This window comes from Coenobita brevimanus, chromosome 92, assembly GCF_032717465.1.
Source record: "Coenobita brevimanus isolate Jiangsu-jjx chromosome 92, ASM3271746v2, whole genome shotgun sequence".
In the NCBI taxonomy this organism is placed as follows: domain Eukaryota; kingdom Metazoa; phylum Arthropoda; class Malacostraca; order Decapoda; family Coenobitidae; genus Coenobita; species Coenobita brevimanus.
In genome coordinates this window covers 22,205,792-22,226,384 of record NC_137045.1, presented here as the reverse complement: position 1 = coordinate 22,226,384, position 20,593 = coordinate 22,205,792, and the positions used below count along the sequence as shown (strand labels likewise).

Sequence of the window (20,593 nt, the reverse complement as noted above, 5' to 3'; positions counted from 1 at the left end):
GCAGAGAAGGCTGACGCATTCTTTACTGCATACGGGTATCAAGCTCGTAAGCAAAACACCTGGAGCAGAAAAGATACTGCCAAGTCTGGGAAGCCGTCTCAGACTGAATCCCAGCACCAAGGCCGTTCTCAGAGTAATGGCCAAGGTCCAAAACCACAGAAGGACCAGGGGCAAAATACACAGCAGCCTGCTTGGAAGCGGTACAACAAGCACCCCAACCAGCAGCAGTTCCCCAAGCAGCAGCAGCAGCAATACAAGGACAAGCCACGTAAACCTCAGTCAGGTCAATTAGTGTATCGGAGGCAGGAGGCAAATGCAGCCTTCATTTCACAAGTACCCGGTGGTACCATCTCTACCAGTACAGGTACTTCCCAACACTTCACAAGTCCCCCTCCGACCATGAACTCTCCTCAGACACCTAGTTCCCAGGGCGCCACGTTTGCTGCATCGGTTGTTCCGCAGTCTCATGAATGACTGGCTGCTACCTCCTCAGACCCTTCCACCAACAACACTGCCTTTCTTGTTCAGCCAGGATCTGTGGGAGGTGTTTCTGTAAATGTCCTGAGGGACAATGGTTCCTCAGGTTGCTCTGTTAAGCAGAGTTTAGTTCGGCCTGATGAGTATACAGGTCGACAGATCCAAGTTAGACTTATTGATGGATCAGTGAGATTGTTCCCTGAGGCACGTATCCAGGTGGCGTCTCCATTTTTCACTGGCTTGACAGCTGCAGTTGTCATGCCAGAACCTTTATTTGACCTCATCTTAGGCAACATACCTGGCATCAAAAATAGTTGTGCTGTAGATGTTGCTACTCAGACTTCGGCTGCTGCGATAACATGAGCCATGGCCAAGGCTCCAAATCGCGTCACTCCGTTGACCGTCGCAACGCCGCAAGATCTGATTCGTAGTCAAGATGTTGTCCAAGAGCAACAGACTGACTCGACACTTGCCTCAGTGCGCAAGAAGCTGGAGGGTAAAGTGATCAAGTATTCACGGGGAGGACAAGCCAGGTTCCTTTGTAAGCGAGGACGGCTGTACCGTGAGTCACAGACACCCCAGGGTGAGGTTCGACTGCAGTTTGTCGTTCCTGCAAAGTATCGCCGAGCAGTGTTTGAATTAGGTCACTGTTCAGCGATGGGAGGTCACATGGGTCAAAAGAAGACCTCTGATCGCATCCATGCTGACTTTTTCTGGCCAGGAATGGGACGGGAAATAACGAGGCTCGTACGTTCCTGTGATGTGTGTCAGCGTACCACTGACCGGGGACGTGTCCGTCCTGCGCCATTGAAGCCAATGCCCATAATCTCTGAACCGTTCGAGAGAGTAGCAGTTAACATAGTTGGGCCAATCTCTCCTAGGGCTAGTGATGGATCAAAGTATATCCTCACTATAGTTGATTTCAGCACACGGTGGCCTGAAGCCGTGGCCCTTAAGAATATAGAGGCCGTCACTGTTGCTGAGGCATTAATTGAAGTGTTCTGTCGTGTAGGTATCCCTAAGGAGGTCTTAAGCGACCGGGGTTCGCAGTTCACTTTGGCAATGATGAACGAAACATTCAGGTTGCTGTCCATCCGAGGCTTACGAACTACGCCGTATCATCCCATGTGTAACGGGTTGTGTGAGAGGTTCAATGGAACTCTCAAGATGTTGAGGCGCATGACCGCCGAACAGCCAAAGGAATGGCCACGGTTCATTGCTCCTCTTCTATTTGCTTATCGAGAAGCCCCACAGCATTCATTGAAATTCTCACCCTTTGAACTGGTGTATGGGAGGTCGGTCCGAGGCCCACTTCAAGTCCTTCGTGAGTTATGGGATGATGAAGAACCCGACCCTGAAGTCAAGACCACCTACACCTACGTCCTTGATTTGGCTGACCGCCTCCAGTCGCCGTGCGAGTTAGCTAAGGAAGAACTGATCAAGGGGCGTGAAGTTCAAAAGGCTTATTACGATAAGAAGGCAAAGCTTCGGAAGTTTAGTCCAGGCGATAAATGCTTGGTATTACTCCCCACTGCCCAGAACAAGTTATTGGCGCAGTGGAAGGGTCCATTCGATGTAGTAGAGCGCATTTCAGACCTCAACTACATAATACAGATGGGGAATCTTCGTAAAAGGTTCCACATTAACATGTTGAAGGCTTATCATGAGTCAGACCCCGAGGAGACTGGCTTACGAGTAGCTGATGATAGTGACCAGCCACTGGAAGAAACCGGGGCAGCTGCGGTGATCCCAGCTGATGACCATGATGACGAGCCCTTAACCGCTCAGTCCCATCAGGAAGAGACTGTCGGAGATGTTTTACTTAACCCTGACTTAGCAGTAGGGGACCAGAATGCCTTATGGTCACTGCTCTGTCAGTATGCTGATGTCTTCTCAGACCAACCTAGACTTGCAAAGGTTGTCATAAAATTGAGTTGACCAGCAATGCTCCTATAAAGGTTAAGCCATATCCGATTCCCATGCGACTACAGGGTGCAGTAGATAAGGAAATTGCTGACATGGAGACTGCAGGCATTATCGAAAAGTCCTCATCTCCTTACTGTAGTCCGATGGTAGTAGTCCGCAAGAAAGATGGTGGAGTCAGGATCTGTGGCGACTATAGAAGGCTCAATGCAATCACCAAAGTGGATGCTGAGCCAATGGGTGACCATATTGCCATCTTCTCCAAGCTGGCAGGGTCACGATATTTCACGAAGCTCGACCTAGCGAAGGGATTCTTCCAGATTCCCCTTCATCCTGAGAGTCGTCAGTTCACTGCCTTTGCTACTCCTAGGGGGTTGTACCAGTATAAAGTCCTCCCATTTGGACTTACCACTTCCCCAGCAGTATTCAATCGTGCCATGAGACAAGTGCTCCATGGTATTGTAGGAGTAGAGATGTTCGTTGACGATGTCCTCGTTCATTCCGCCACATTGGAGGAGCACCTCAGACTCTTGGAAATTGTCTTCAGTAGACTCCAGAGTTTCAACATGACTGTGAAGCCTAGCAAATGCAAGATTGCTCACAGTGAGGTGGAGTTCCTCGGTCATATTGTTGGCAACAATCACTGCAGGTGTCAGGGTGACAAGATCAGGAAGGTTAAAGAAGCCCCGAGACCCGTGACCAAGAAACAGGTTAGGGCATTTCTTGGCCTAGTGGGATATTATAGGAGTTTTATCCCCAACTTTGCTCTCATTGCCCAACCGTTGTACGAAGTGCTACGGAAATATGCTCCAAACACCATTGAATGGGGAGAAGCGCAAGAGAGATCTTTTGCCACCCTCAAGAATATGTTGTGCAAGGAGCCCATTTTGCAGTTGCCTGATTCCAGCAAACCTTTCATACTGCACACTGATGCTTCACAAGATGGAGTAGGTGCTGTATTGATGCAGGAATCGGAAGGTGGAATCTTCCCAGTGGCATACCACAGCCGTAGGCTAAAACCCGCCGAGAAGAATTACAGTACTGTTGAGAAAGAACTCTTGGCTGTGGTTGATGGTGTTAAAAAATATTATTATTATTTACTTGGGGCATCATTTGTTCTGGAAACTGACCATATGCCACTCACTAGTCTTAGCACGACCAAGACGGCTAATGCAAGATTGACACGCTGGACACTGTATTTACAGCAGTTTAACCTTGTTGTGAGAGACATCAAGGGAAGTGATAACGTAGGTGCAGACCTGATGTCTCGCCTACTAACTGCTAACATGGGCAGTTGTTGTATGCTGGGTTCCGTGATAGGCATCCTCAGAGATTTGAGTAATCCAAGGACTAGCCTGGTTCCTAGTCAAAAGTGTAGACCTGACGTCTCACTTGTTGGCCCCACAGGACACAGTATGTCCAGGGCCTGTACATACACATGTACTGTAGGTTAAGGGGGAAGAGAGAACTCCGCAGAGGCGACTTGAGGCTATGGAAGACCCAAGTTTGCACAAGGATTCTCAGCTCCCCAATACTAATATAAGTACTGTAGGTTAAGGGGGAAGTTCGAGAGAGAACTCCGCAGAGGCGACTTGAGGCTATGGAAGACCCAAGTTTGCACAAGGATTCTCAGCTCCCCGATACTAATATAAGCACTGTAGGTTAAGGGGGAAGTTCAAGAGAGAACTCCGCAGAGGAGACTTGAGGCTATGGAAGACCCAAGTTTGCACAAGGATTCTCAGCTTCCCGATACTAATATAAGTACTGTAGGTTAAGGGGGAAGTTCGAGAGAGAACTCCGCAGAGGCGACCTGAGGCTATGGAAGACCCAAGTTTGCACAAGGATTCTCAGCTTCCCGGTACTAATATAAGTATTGTACTGTAGGTTAAGGGGGAAGTGAGAACTCCGCAGAGGCGACTTGAGGCTATGGAAGACCCAAGTTTGCACAAGGATTCTCAACTTGCCGACCATAATCGTGTGCTATAATTAATGGCGACCTCGAATGTACGTCGTAGCACTGACTGCTAGGCAGAGAGAGTAATTGTAACATGATAAAATTTTGTCTCATTGACATTTTCGATGCTCCACCTCAAATGGTTTTGCAGGTTCAGCAATGGGGGTAGCAGTTTTGCTGTGCGGGCCAGCTGATCGTCTGCCGCACGCTGCCGCCTCTTCTCTGCCTTCGTCGTCGCCATATTATTTGCTGTGTCATTTTACACGTAGGTACAGTTACACTACAACTGTCACACCTACACCGTGTATTACATACACCACGCTACACAACAATTAGTTGTCAGTGTAAATGTAGCGAATTTTCGCTCAGTTTGACCTGAGTACAGGATTTTCACCGTCGTCACGGAGTTTTTCCCTCAAGCTTGCTTCTATTAACGTAAATACGAGGTTTTTTCGCTCACTGGCGACTGCGACTTTCTCCTGTAGCAGGATAGCACACACACCACAGTGTGAATCTTGTGCGAATGACTTAGGATGTGTACATATATATATATATCCACAAATTTTTTTCCCATAAGGAAAAAATTTAACTTTGTAAGGGCGTAATGTCACGGCGAATTTCCCTTTTGTGAGAAGCCACGAACTATTAGTGGAAAACTCACTGTGTATCGCTCAGCTAACCGTTTCTCCCTCCATTTCGGAGTATACTTTTCAAAACATTCGTCACTTTCAAAAGTGACCGATTTAATGCACGTCACTAAGTGCTCTACTGAGTGATACAATTGTTTCTTTATCGTTTGCCTCTGCTTGCCTAAACCGTTAGCCACGCCTTCTTCCGGTGGCTCGTGCGTCCTGCCTATACATTATTTGAATTCAGTCTAGTGTTTGCTGTGACGGAGAGAGGTCCTGTGCCAGCAGTGTGAGAGGTCAGCTAGTACCCAAACTCCACTTCACAGTTAATCCAGTCCTCCCACCCCCCGGGTGATACATAGCATTCATCGACCGGTATTTCCTTTTGTATAATCCTAGTTTTAAGAGCTTAGTTAAGGTGTTTTCCTAGGCGTCAGTATTTAGCTTTTGTGTGAGTGAGTGCGTCTCATTTAATTGATTTGAATTGTAACGTTAAATTTATTTTTTTGTGATTAATAAATTTAACAGTTCTTTTTCTTGAGCTCAGTGTAAAGTAAAATCTTGTTTCATTTCTCCAAATTTAGCTTATTTTCCATATAGCTCCTAGCTTGCATAAACGTCTTGTTGTATTAACTTAAAATCCGTTGTGCCATAGGAGTTAAGCATCGGCAAGAACCTGATGTTAGTATTAGTTATTTATTATCAGGGGTGAAGTAACTTTCTCCAGAGGCTAACAGTACAGTAATTCAGCAATTGTGAGTAATTAGTCTCTGCTGTGTACTGTTGAGAAAGTTTATAAATTCTCGTTCTTGGAGAATCGTAGCAAGTCAGCGTAAAGTAATCGTTGCTTGATGTAGCAAGACAATCATTGTCTCTGCTCTTCAATATTATTGAATATTAATATCAATTTAAATAATATTTAAGCAATTTATTCCAAAATTACCGTGATATTATAAAAACCCCGTGACATATATATATATTATATATATATATATACATATATATATACATATATATACATACATGTATATATATATATATATATATATATATATATATATATATATATATATATATATATATATATATATATATATATATATATATATATATATATATATATATATATATATATATATATATATATATATATATATATATACATATATATATATATATATATATATATATATATATATATATATATATATATATATATATATATATATATATATATATATATATATATATATATATATATATATATATATATATATATATATATATATATATATATATATATATATATATATATATATATATATATATATATATATATATACCATATATATATATATATATATACGATATATATATATATATATATATATATATATATATATATATATATATATATATATATATATATATATATATATATATATATATATATATATATCGTATATATATATATATATATATATATATATATATATATATATATATATATATATATATATATATATATATATATATATATATATATCGTATATATATATATATATATATATATATCGTATATATATATATATATATATATATATATATATATATATATATATATATATATATATATATATATATATATATATATATATATATCGTATATATATATATATATATATATCGTATATATATATATATATATATATATATATATATATATATATATATATATATATATATATATATATATATATATCGTATATATATATATATATATATATATATATATATATATATATATATCGTATATATATATATATATATATATATATATATATATATATATATATATATATATATATATATATATATATATATATATATATATATATATATATATATATATATATATATATATATATATATATATATATATATATATATATATATATCGTATATATATATATATATATATATATATATATATATATATATATATATATATATATATATATATATATATATATATCGTATATATATATATATATATATATATATATATATATATATATATATATATATATATATATATATATATATATATCGTATATATATATATATATATATATATATATATATATATATATATATATATATATCGTATATATATATATATATATATATATATATATATATATATATATATATATCGTATTATATATATATATATATATATATCGTATATATATATAATATATTTTTTTATATATATCGTAATATATATATATATATATATATATATATATATCGTATATATATAAGCTCACACAGGTGCAGATAAGCATGTTTCTGAGATGGAGGATCCGCAGACAGGCTTGTATAGGCCTATGTGAGATGACCGTGGCCTGTTTTAGGCCCGATTCACACAACCCATTTTGGTTCCGACAGGCAGTCCGCCGGCTTGACGCCATCGAGATTTCTTACATGCATTATAATGTAACTATTCACATGACCCGTCAAGCTGACTTTCCGTCAGCTGATCGACACGTCACGGATATCTTCTCGAGAAATCCTGGCCGGCTAGGTGGCGACTTGACGCAGGCCTGACGGGTTGGTGATGGCTCATGTGAACGGGGATATGGTACGTAGCGTACCTGTCCATTCCACGACCCGCCGTTACCGCCTTGTTCATGCAGTTAACACATACAGTTCATTGTTTGGCATCATGGACGAAAGGCTGATCGAACTTGTGCGTTCTTATGAAGAATTATTTGATATGACTAACCAGATGTTCAGTGATAATCTGCATAAAGATATGATTTGGAAAGTGATTGGTGAGGAAGTAAACAATCCTGGTATGTCATTAGTTTATTATACATGAAATTATAACTCATAATCTTTGCAGGTAAAATTCACTTTTTTCTAGCCTTAACCCCTACACCGCGGGCTTGTTTACCAATGACTTGCGTGTGCAGCGGGGTTATATGGGCTCCGACAGACTCTCAAAAAAATCTATCTATCTATCTATATACCTAGGCTGCTTCCCCCAAGGAAAGGGAGGTAGCCGAGACAGGACGACTCACTCTCCATTTACTCATCCATTCAAACACATTCATTCGCATCTTAGCCCCAAAGGGGAGAACGGACAGATCCTCACCGCACCACACCGCACAAGGGTCAACTGGGCAATGCAATCAGTGACATCCGCAGCAGGGCCCGACAGCAGAACTGGTTTACCCCTGCCACATCATAACAGACCCATCCCCTTACCCGCACCTGACCTGACTAGCTGATCAGACCAAATGCGGGAGAATATCCCCTCAGGGCTGCGTCATCACTTATTCATTCACAATTTCTCTCCATTTATTTCTGTCACGCACAGCCACTCTTCCTTGCTCAACAGACATCCCTCTCGCATCCAGCGCTCTCTTCACACTGTCCATCCATCCTATTCGTGGTCTTCCTCTCAGCCTTACACCTCTCACATCAGATCTAGTTATCTTTTTCACCAATCGCTCATTATCCATTCTCTCCATATGCCCAAACCATTGCAACACCCTCTGCTCAACTCTACCAGCCATCTCCCGAACAACTCCAGTTCTCCTTCGCACTTCATCATTTCGCACCCGATCCATACGCGTCCTCCACACATACTCCTCAGACATCTCATCTCCATTACATTCAAACTTTTCCTCTCTGCTACACCCATATTCCATGTTTCAGACCCATATAATGCAGTCGGTACCACAACACCCTCATACAGCCTTCTCTTTACATCCATTCTAAGCGAACGACATTTAAACACTTTTTTCATTCCTCCCAGCACCTTTCCTACTTCATTTATTCTAAACTTCACTTCTGCATCTATTCTTCCATCCACAGCAACATGTGACCCTAGATATTTAAAACAATCTACCTCCTCAAGCAACTCACCATTCAAAACTATATTCATCCCCCTACCATCTATCAACCTCGTACACTTCATCACTTTACTCTTATTCTCATTTACTTTCAATTTCCTCCTTTCACACACCCTTCCAAACTCCTCTCAAAAAATATTTGCCAAAAATCAGTTATTAGTCCTAGACTAATAAAATTACATATGCTTATGGCACATACCTTCAGCTTTCTCCTGGAATGATTGTTGAGCCTTCTTCGGTTACCGTAGGACTTGTGGAGACCTCTGAAGTAGGGTAACGAAGTCTCCACTTTACACTTCCCGACAACCCGTAATATGATTACCACAGCCAGATACAAACACTATAAACACTATTCTACAATTTTCAAGTAGTTTGGGATCCATACTCAAAAAAAAAAAACACTGTGAAAGCAATGGAAATTACGAGCGCGTCTGATTGTCGCACTGGCACTAGTTCGCTCTTGGTAGTCTGTCATTTATTATTCATAAAACCCCTCACACTTTATATTTCTATTACTATATAACACTTATATATATATATATATACAGTCTTTATCCATAAATTTCCTTCAGTAGTATTAGTTTATTGTCACTGTAGGGATTCAATTTCTTTCAGTAAAATACGTAGCATTCACTTTCTCGTCCTGTATACTGGCATTGAGAGTGAATGTCACTTTCATCTTCACTCTCATAACACATAGCATTCAGACATGCTAGAGTGAAACTTTCACTTTCATTACTCCTAGGGTATATACTCGTATTCTTATAATACTACTCATTTACATTTCTATTTACGTTCTCTATTTTATTTACGTTATTTACATTTCTATTTTATTTACACTGTGTTGTGCACTGTCACTTGAAATAACTTATAAAACTATTTTCCATTGTTCACGTATATTTACATTCATTACTTTCACTTGCTGTTTACACATTATTTACACATTATTTACAATTCCACTTGCACTGTTTTACTCAATAGAAAGATCGTAGTCACTCTTTTATCAATTGTCAGCCCTTTACCTCTTTCCACACGAGGTTTAGTAGGGGTAAAGGTCACAGGGCCATTTGCATGGGGGTGAAAAAAGGCCTTGAAGTCAGCAAGAAGAAACATACGTACTCTCACTTCGGAAGATGAGAGTGAACTAACGGAGGACCAGCCTGGAGGCCTGCTAGGGGTTATTCAGAGTTACCAATATTACTTCTTGAAACAGCTAAGTCTAGCACTGATATGATTGGCAGGAAATCTAGACAATACATTATAAATTTGGTAGTTCCAGGTGAATGTAAATATCACTTAGGCTTCTCCCTTCCCTCCTTACATGTATATTTATTACGAAAATAGATTAGAGGCCTACTTAGGAGATATATATATCAGAGCTACCAATGTTATATCTTGAAACAGCTTTGTCTAGCACTGATACGATTGGCAGGAAATCTAGACAATACATTATAAATTAGGTAGTTCCAGGTGAATGTAAATATCACTTAGGCTTCTCCCTTCCCTCCTTACATGTATATTTATTACGAAAATAGATTATACGGCATATTTCAAGAGGAAAAAAACAGTGAAAATTAGCGAACGAGTGCACGTGAGGTGTTGTCAGGTGATAATTAGCCAATTCCAGGTGTATGGCACTCTCACTTACCTTATTTCTTTCTTGTATATATTATTTGGTATAAGAATAGGACATAGGGCTTATTTCAATGGATGAAATCAGTGAAAAATTCCAGGGAAGATTTACTTAGCGTAGCACGGCCGGGCAGGCGAGAGGATAGGGTAATGGAGGGGGGGTAGGGAGGGGAGTCAAGAACGGGGAGAAATGGCTAAATTGTCAACAATGGATGGGAGTACAGATGAGATTAGGAGTGCTGACTAGTGTTGGACATTGGCAGTACTGATAGATGATACAAGCCCCCACTTGGAAGCCCGGGTGAATTCAAAATAACACAGAATCACAAAAGCGACACCCCGCGGTATGATCCCTTGCTCCCAAGCGTCACGAAAGTGACGCCCCGCGGTTAAGGGGTTAATACAGGATATGCTATATCACTCCCAAGGCAGTACTCCAGCAGGACTACTGAAAAATACTTTGAATGTTTCTCTGACATTAAATGCAGTTTGATGAGCATTTCCACCTTCTCTAGGTAAATTTAGCAAATTATTTTGAGTGTGCTGACTTATTAAAACGACTAAACTTAGCCTTGGGCATTCTGAGGTACTGGTAGAATTTTACCTCATCATTTGCCAGTTCTTTATACAGGGTCCAGAATTCTTCCTCGAACTTTCTCTTTTTCAGTGACTGTTGTACCCATAACCTTTTCCTCTTTCTATGAACTTTTTCTTCCTCCTCTTCTAATAGTAGAACAATTGCTGCCAAATTCCTTAGAGACCGACCGGCCATGATCCTCACACAACAATGAGCACACACTGAATGACGATGCTGGACAGACCAGGAACGTGTCATGTGAATACACAACATTCTGACGGCATCAAGCCGAAGAAGTGCCTGTCGGAACCATAACGGGTCGTGTGAATCGGGCCTTACTGGGCGTGCTGGTGTCCTCTCAGTTTGAAATTGACTACAGTGAAGCCACAGTGTGCATTATCATGATATACATTTCTTTTTTTTTAATTGAGGATGACTGTGTGGGACGGGAAATCGATTTTCACATGGCACGATGACAGAAAATGAATGAGTACCTGACCCTACATAGATAAGACTATATTTCTATTACTAATCGTTAAAGGTCAACAGAGGGTTTGCCTGTTGTCAATGTGAATACGTTCATAGGAATATGCCGACATACTGGGAGCAATGTGCACATTCAAGATATAATACCCAGAGTATACAAAATTGCCTAAGTCAGAAGTTACCGATATGTAAAACTCGGTAATAAGCTCTAAATGCGCAAGGATGTTTTTCAACACGAACAGAAGGAACGTTACTTGGGGATTTTTTTTGATAAAATTACTTAGACGAGTCTTCGGACATACCGTCCACTGCCCTGACGTCGTTACCCAATGTTCTCAGCAAGCCCTCACAGAGCCAATGATCTCAAAAATTATGTCTTGATGTTTTTAATTAAGCGGTTTGTGGATGGGTTACTGGAAAATTTGTAGTGAAGGCAAATGTTGTTTGCTTCATCACCTGTTGTCAACGTAACGGTCGTTGCTTTAAATGTAATCCATAACTGTGGTGACCGAAGTAAGACAAAATAGCTATCAACTATTCGAGAAATTATAATATTCTCATTCTAGGTTCTATTTACCTTGATTCTCATTCAAGAGCTCTCGTACGTTAGTTACTGGTTCAGCCTATGTCTACTAATACCAAGTTGGATCACTTCTATCCAAGGCCCGATTCACACGACCCGTTATGGTTCCGACAGGCAGTCCTTCGGCTTGATGCCGTCAGAATGTTGTGTATTCACATGACAAGTTCCCGGTCTGTCCAGCATCGTCATTCAGTGTGTGCTCATTGTTGCATGAGGATCATGGCCGGTCGGTCTCTAAGGAATTTGGCGGCAAATGCTCTACTATTAGGAGAGGAGGAAGAAAAAGTTCGTGGAAAGAGGAAAAGGTTATGGGTACAACAGTCACTGAAAATGAGAAAGTTCGAGGGAGAATTCTGGACCCTGTATAAAGAACTGGCAGATGATAAGGTAAAATTTTTCAGTAGTCCTGCTGGAGCACTACCTTGGGAGTGATATAGCATGTCCTGTATTAAGGCTAGAAAAAACTGAATTTTACCTGCAAAGATTATGAGTTATAATTTCATGTATAATAAGCTAATGACACTCACCTGGTTGGTTTACTTCCTCACCAGTCACTTGCCATATCTTTATGTAGATTATCACTGTACTTCTTGTTAGTCATATCAAATAATTCTTCATAAGAATGCACAAGTTCGATCAGCCTTTCGTCCGTGATGCCAATAATGTACTGTACGTGTTATCTACATGGCCAAGGCGGTAACAGCGAGTCGTGAAATGGACAGGTATGCAATGTTACCTCGTTCACATGAGCCATCACCAACCCGTCAGGGAGGCGTCGTCAGCCAGCCGGCCAGGATTTCTCGAGAAGATATCCGTGACATGTCGGTCGGCTGGCGGACTGCTACCGCCGTCAGCTTGGCGGGTCGTGTGAAGTTACATTAGAATGCATGCAAGACATCTCGATGGCGTCAAGCCGCCGGACTGCATTTCAGAACCAAAACGGGTCGTGTTAATCGGCCCTAAAACGGGTCCATGCTGGCGCAGGGGACAGAGCATTGGAGTGATGTCAGCTGGCACGAAACCCAAGTTCAGCTGAAGGCTGACCGTGGTGGTGAGTGGATGTATGCTGCACTCTCCAGATCATAACACATTTTCAGTCCGAAGTGAGGGGAGGGACTAAAATGTGTGAGGGAAGGCATGGGGGTGTGAGGGAAGGCATGGGGGTGTGAGGGAACCAACTGCTTCGTTATACGGTTAAACGAGTCCGCACTTCTTCCCCTTCTTCGTTTTCCCTTATTATAAATGTTTAATTTGAGTCTGCCCTTTTATACATTTTCTGTTACTTTAAGCCGACTGACGTCACACACAAACCACGCCTCCCTGCGCCCTGAGGGAAAGTGAATCTACTTTGTATCAGCAGACTTAGGGTTCAGCGATGCAAGCCACTAGCGTTAATTCACTCGTTTCAGTGTTTTCTCCCTGATTCGACCTTCTTCGGTAACCTGTAGTACTTAACTGTTTCCTTCGATCATGACTGTCATGACAGCCGTTGACACTGCAAGAAATTACCGTGGACATTGCAAGAACTTACCATTATTAGACTATACATGCAGAGAATGTAAGCCTACTAGCTTCGCGTGCTTGTCATGTTCGATTAAAAAAAAAAAAAAACTTATTATAGAGATTAATATAATAGGATCCATTTTTTCTGGACAAAATTATATTCAGTATTCGGCAGACTGCGTTTGACGCCTATGATTAAACTTCGTTTCTAATACAACTTAATATTGAAGGCGTATGCCAGTATTTTTCGTATGGTCTGGAACATATGGGGACTTTTTTTTTTTTTTTTTTGCGGATTTTAGGGCCATATTCTTAAAAAATAATTCCTTCCCTTCAAAGGATTTTCCTTTCCCTTCAGTATGCGTAAAATTTCCTTGGAAGGGAAGGAAAAATGTTCAGGCTGGTAGCCCTGTTAAACGAAAATGACCCATCCTGCTGATATTTGGTATGATGGAGCGTTAAATTTATAAACTAATACATCAAAACACGCATATCTCGTGCTGGATAATGAAAGCACAACACATTTGAGACGTGGGAGGTGGCCACCCACATATACTGTTGGTTTGTATTCACCCATAAATGCCATTCTGGCCAACACCGCAGCATGTTCACTCCTCAAGACAATATTTTGATAAATTATATTCGAGGAATATTATTACGCTTAATGTTGTTATTAGTAAGTGTAAGAATCACTTGTTAACGTCCGTCTCGTGTACTCGCATGGCGGCGCTCACTTGTTTTTTTCCAGCTGGAAGGCATGAGCCGAACCACAAGTGTGACCTTGACGGCAGATTTTCCTTTTTCAGGCAAATTAACAACCAAAATGTTTCTTGAAATGAATCCTCGTTTGACCCTGGCCATGATGTATAAGATTTGTCAGTGTCAGATCATAAAAGGCTGGATGAATATCGGAGGTAGTACGTCGTCTGCTCTGTTTATGTCACAGCCGACATGGGTAACACTTTTAAAGAGACACAAATAGCGCTTAAACATTAGTATAGTGTTGTAAACTGCATCAATAAAATTATACAGTAACTTCTGTCAACATTTTAAATATATATAAGACAATGAACCACAACAGAAAGCACAAAATTTATGATGGAATTTTTGAAGAGAAGGGTCAAGGAATTCCTTCAAGTTCCAATAATTTCTTTTGCCCAGAGGAAAAATCTTTCCCTTCGCTCGGCCCAGGAAGGGAAGGATTTTTTTTAAAGAATACCAATTCGGCTAAAGATTTCCTTACCATGTCTCTACAAGGGAAGGAAATGTTTAAGAATACGGCCGTTAACCTCGCGCGAGTTTTCATCGCTCGAGGAAAAAAAAAATGCACCAGAATCTTATTCTCCTCAAAATACAACTACCTTCACTTACTGTTACCAAATTATTATGAAACCGTTCATGTATTATAGGAGCATACATGAGGCCTGTTACTAACCGTGTCCATATGAATGACATGCTGGGGTGTGGGAGAAATATGTGAACAGTCGCAGCTCGAGTCCTCATCCTCTCTCTTCTTCCTAATGCTGTTACTTTTGTGTGTCCTCCGTCGCTGTATACGCGAGGCTCTGCGAGGAGGAACTTGTGGCGGTGATGGCGGCAGTACTCGCACCACCTGGCTTATCTCTTCTTCAGGAGACTCAAGCAAGAAAAGCGCCTCCAGCCCAACATCTACCTCTCCCATGAGAGGATCGGGGACAGGCTGAAGAGCTCCCTGTCCCATCCTGAAGTATTGTTGTGGATTGTGTTCACATCTGTTGCATTTCTTCACTATCTGGATTAACGTACGCAATATATGCTGAAGCACGTCCTTTGTGAAATACAGTCTATGATTTTCACACCTGTAACATAACTGTAATATAAATCACAAGCCAAAACATGGTCGGCCAACAAAAGATCTTTACATACAGTTACCACCTACTGAAATTATTCAGTACACTTTTCTCTGTAACCTCCAAAATGAAAGCCTGATCAAACCTAAAAGCAACGTGGCATGTTCATTAATTATTTGGGCATGTGGCAGCACATTTCACGGCGATTTGCTACATCCTTCAGAAGTACAATACTAGCACAAAGCAGTCCACTTTGAGTTATTATTATTTTATTTTTTATTTTTTTTACCGTGAAGAAACTAAACAACAGCCCGATTTCGACAACTTCACTGTCTCCCAACCGTACCCGCCAGAGTCCAAGCATCCACTGCCGCGCTCAGGGGCCTCGCACGCAACAGCTGAGCCCGGTGTCGACGCGAGCACATGGCAACCCCAAAAGCTTTGTTCAACACTTTCACTTGGTATGATCTTTATTAATACATACTCTCAGTTACGCTAGCTACATTAATGCAACAGTGCGGTATAGTATGATCAGTGTGTAAAATATAAGGCAGTCGCCATGATTGGTCATGGAATCTCCGCGATTTCATCATAATACATGGAAGGACAATGTATGAATATGAAGTGGTACGATACGCTGCGGGAAATTCTCAGTTTCATGGTCAAGGTGGGAACGATGTGTAGGAAACGTTTTTTTTTTTCTTTTTTGTCTGTAACGTGTCATCTTTTATGCACATTCTTACATGTAAATTTAACACATTATATTCAAGCTAGTATAAGGTACGGATATTTTACACGGGGAGTTTTAGCGCATGACTGCTACGTAAGCACTGTTGCCAAACCACTACCAAACATAGGCTACCAGTGTTAGTCTTTTCAAATTTTAATATGTTCACAATAATCAGTGAAAGTGATTACTCGATAAATGCAGATATTTCTCAATTCGAGTATGTCCTTGAGATGTGCAGCACCCGGCACAGGTGTGGGTGTTACGTCAAGCCACCACCCAGTGTAAGACAGGTGTTACCAACCATTCCTTATTTTCTGTCAAGGACTGTAATGTTACAGCTACGAGGTATACACCGAATAACTGGTAATCTCAGTAGCTACCTTGGCAGGAAGCATGGGAAATCCCATTAACTTTCCTCGACGGGCATGAGATTGAGAGTGTGATGACTACAGTAGAACTCGAAGAGAGCACCCATACGGAAATACTCAAGGCCCACAGGCCTTGGAAATACTAACATGAATATGCGGTGGACTTCGTGAGTTCCGTCCATGACATTCCTTAACTGTGCTTGCAGAGCGCAGACGCAAGTAGCTCCACTGGATCGATAGGTCCCAGAGAGTGACGTAGCTATTTTACTCGAAAATGTAATCGATACAACTTAATTTCTCTTTCAACGGTCATCACACGTTGCATCCGACAGGCTCTTGTACACAGTTCTTTATATAACACACACACAGCTAAGCAAGCACTGGTGCAACCAAGAGGAAGCATTATCCTCTTCGTCCCTACGGTCCCGCAGTCACGTGAAACAGCCTCCCCTCCTCCACACTCTCACCCCACCACCCCCTCTCCCGCCCCTATCCCTCACCTCGTACAGACAGGATAGAACAGGCATAGGCAACCTTTCAAGTCGGGGGGGGGGGTCGAATTATGATTTTGGTATCGGTCCGAGGGCCACTTTCCTCAGATGTGATTCTGTGTTTTTACTACAAGCTAAGTGTATATTAATATACAATAACTGCCGTCTAATTTAGTGACTATTACAGTAACAAATCTGTTTACAAATAATAATAAATGATTAATAGTGTACGTTATTACTGAATATTTTATGTGCATTGTGATGCTTTCCGAACGAAATCCTATCTTTACATTGCGAAGCGAATATCCTCGGTACATGATTAACTGCTATGCAACCATACAAGATTAATTCAGAGCTATCCACCCATGATTCAAACAAAAAGTAAAAAGGAAGGATGTAATTCACTTCAATCAATTTTATTATTATTACTAGTATTATTTTTAGACGGGGTTGGATGCCTTTGACAAGCCGATCAAACATAGAGGAACAGTTTATGTCACAACGCTATGGTTACTTATGTTCATAATATGAGCTGAGACCTGTGGTAAGAAATTATCAATTTCATCCACAAGAAAAGCTGTTCACATACTGTAAATACTTCCTGCCAAACAAAGTCTTTCCCCCCGCAAATACAGTGAGGTTGAGGTATGTATCACTTCAGAATCTAAACTGAGCTGCAGGCAAAAATTCATTTAACTTGACACGGCGGAGCGGCGCAGGGCTCTCCTGGTCATCATTACGCGACTGTGCTGGCAGTGGTTATTACAACCACTGATCTTCATGTTCGTCAGCAGAGAAGTGCGGGTTCGGCCTTATTTTACCAACTTCCGTGGTCTTAATACCATTCTGTTCACTTCTTTTAATCCATATTCCCCCTAGCCCTATTCCTCACGGAAACTCAAAGCTCTCCCTCCACTCATGTGTAGATAGAAATTGCCATCTCACTAACTTTCGAAACAGTTGTGGTACTTGTTGCTATATTAAATCTGAATAAGCAGTTTGACACTATCACCAACTTTACTCATTTTGATTAACCACTGTACAAGCTAAATCGCCATAATATAACCAAATATATCTGTATAGTTTATCGCTCCCCATATGCCTCACCAGAAGTCTACGTATTTAACTCCATATCCACACAGTTGGCCAACCTTAACCTCACTCATACAACTGAAATCACTGTGATGGGTGATTTGAACGTCCATACTGTAACAATGGTTATTGCATTTTGCCAGGACTGATGATATTGGTCAAGAATCAGAGCTGTTTGCAGAATCGTTTAATACCACACAACTGGTTAAACAACCAACCAGAACACCAGGTACAGTATTTTGACCATATCACACTCAGACATATTCCTGACAAATTACCCAGATCAATACCAGAGATGATATACTGTCGTCACTTGGTGCCTTGACCTTCCCGTTCTAAACCAGGCAGGGTGACCAAATGGCACTTTGACAGGACAGACTGGGATGGATTTAGATATCTAACTGGTATTTCATGGCTATCTTTTTTTTTTTTTTTTTTTTTTCCACTGACATCAGTTCTGCCCAGTCCCACATTTAGTGACTTAATACAAGTTGGTATGTAAAATGCGTGACTTAAAGGACAGTGCCCCCGAAATATACCATAGTGCCTCTGACAACGGGGCAAGCAAAATACAGCTCAGTATGCCCGAGAATGTACCGACACCCCACACGGACCCCACGGGGTAGCCGCCACCAGTCAGAACCACTCCCGGCAACAGCGACATATGTCAGCCCGGGCCATGCGCCCCTATGTCACGCAGCCACCACGCCGTCGCCGCCGTAGGAGAAAGACACTACCTTCACGGAGTGAGATTGTTGAACCAGCTAGGGGTGGAGTTGTCATTGACACTCCAGACGGCGCCCCTCTTCGTGAGACGGCCTATTGTCGCTCCCGCCCTCGTGAGACGGCCTATTGTCGCTCCCGCCCTCGTGAGACGGCCTATTGTCGCTCCCGCCCTCGTGAGACGGCCTATTGCCGCTCCCGCCCTCGTGAGATGGCCTATTGTTGCTCCGAAAGTGTTCAGGTAGAGACGGCCTATTGTCGCTCCCGCCCTCGTGAGACGGCCTGTTGTCGCTCCGACAGTGCTCCGGTAGAGACGGCCTATTGTCGCTCCCACCCTCGTGAGACGGCCTATTGTCGCTCCCCTCCTCGTGAGACGGCCGATTGTCGCTCCGAAAGTGTCCCGGTAGAGACAACCTATTGTCGCTCCCTTCCTTGTGAGACGACCTATTGTCGCTCCGAAAGTGCTCCGGTAGAGACGGCCTATTGTCGCTCCGAAAGTGTCCTGGTAGAGACGGCCTATTGTCGCTCCCTTCCTCGTGAGACGATCTATTGTCGCTCCGAGGGTACACAGAAAGAGGCAAGGAGTGAGACGTCACTACGGCAGGAGACTAGAGCCCAGGCCTCCCATCCCAGAGTGACCCAGACAGGCCTCACAGCCTCCCCTGGCCTCTGCTCCCTACGTCTGGCTCTAGAGCAGACGCACCTGACGGGCCCCAGTGGAAGTCGATGCCGCAGCCCTCCTCTGTTGGCGCCCCTAGACGCTGGAGACCGCAGTCCGCAGTCTCTCTCGATTCTCCCCAGGACACCCGGGCGCGATCTCCCTACGCCCCCACGACGCCGTAAGGCTCCCACTACAGGCTGAGACTTACAATAGAGGTTCCTGGAGCTATTCGGCCCCAGTCCCGAGGGCCACACTCCTGAGCCCAGCCTGGAAGCCACGGGTAGCCCAGGACGCGAGAGGACGCCCTTACGAGTTGTCCCGTGCCCTCTTGGCACGCCTCACATTGGCGGTGCCCCTAGCCCAGCAGGATCGCCGACGGCATGTTCCCGCCTATCCCCATGATGAATAATTGTGATGCTGCAGTACGAGTGATTTAGGTTAAGTGTGATTTCCCCTAGTATAGCATTGTGCAGTGACTTAATATAGTGAATATCGGGGCGAGTAAGATCACAGTGAGAAACTAAAGGACGTGTGTGTGGAACAGGATCTGTTGAACTATATTTATGAGTGACGTCCCTTACATACAATTAGTAAGCCTGTGCCGCCTGGAGATTCCTCTGTAGTGACATACCCCTACTACTGCGAGCTCTAAAGGAATATTATGAAGGAGAGTATTAATGGTATTCCCTTCCTCCTCCACGCTGCCCATAAATCTTGTATATCACTCTCTCTCGCCCCAGTATCCCGAGTAAGTGTGAATCAATAATAAAATCAATTACCAAAGTCCCTTGGCTAGTGGAAAACGTATATGCATCACTGCTACTATCTGCCTCTCTCCAATATTACCATAACTTTCCCCTAGCCGTCACATGTCACTCCCCGCACCCTCCCCTATCCCCTCCTCGTGAGACTCACCCCCCCCCCCGCGCCTCCCGCGCGAGCCTATATTCATTGCACCCTTGATACACTAGGATTGATTGTGTTGTCATTACTATCAGAGAAGCAAGTT

At 42.0% G+C, this 20,593-nt stretch overlaps 1 protein-coding gene across 1 annotated transcript in view; it reads right to left on the bottom strand.

Moving 5' to 3' along the window:
• The window catches only part of LOC145412139 (protein unc-13 homolog 4B-like), a 789,854-nt gene extending 774,454 nt beyond the window's left edge, over window positions 1–15,400 (bottom strand). Inside the window, exon 1 of the mRNA XM_080282072.1 lies at window positions 15,126–15,400. Coding sequence (XP_080138198.1) covers window positions 15,126–15,371 — 246 coding nt within the window. The 5' untranslated portion in view covers window positions 15,372–15,400. The remainder of the gene's footprint in view (window positions 1–15,125) is intronic.
• Window positions 15,401–20,593: the final 5,193 nt, after the last annotated feature.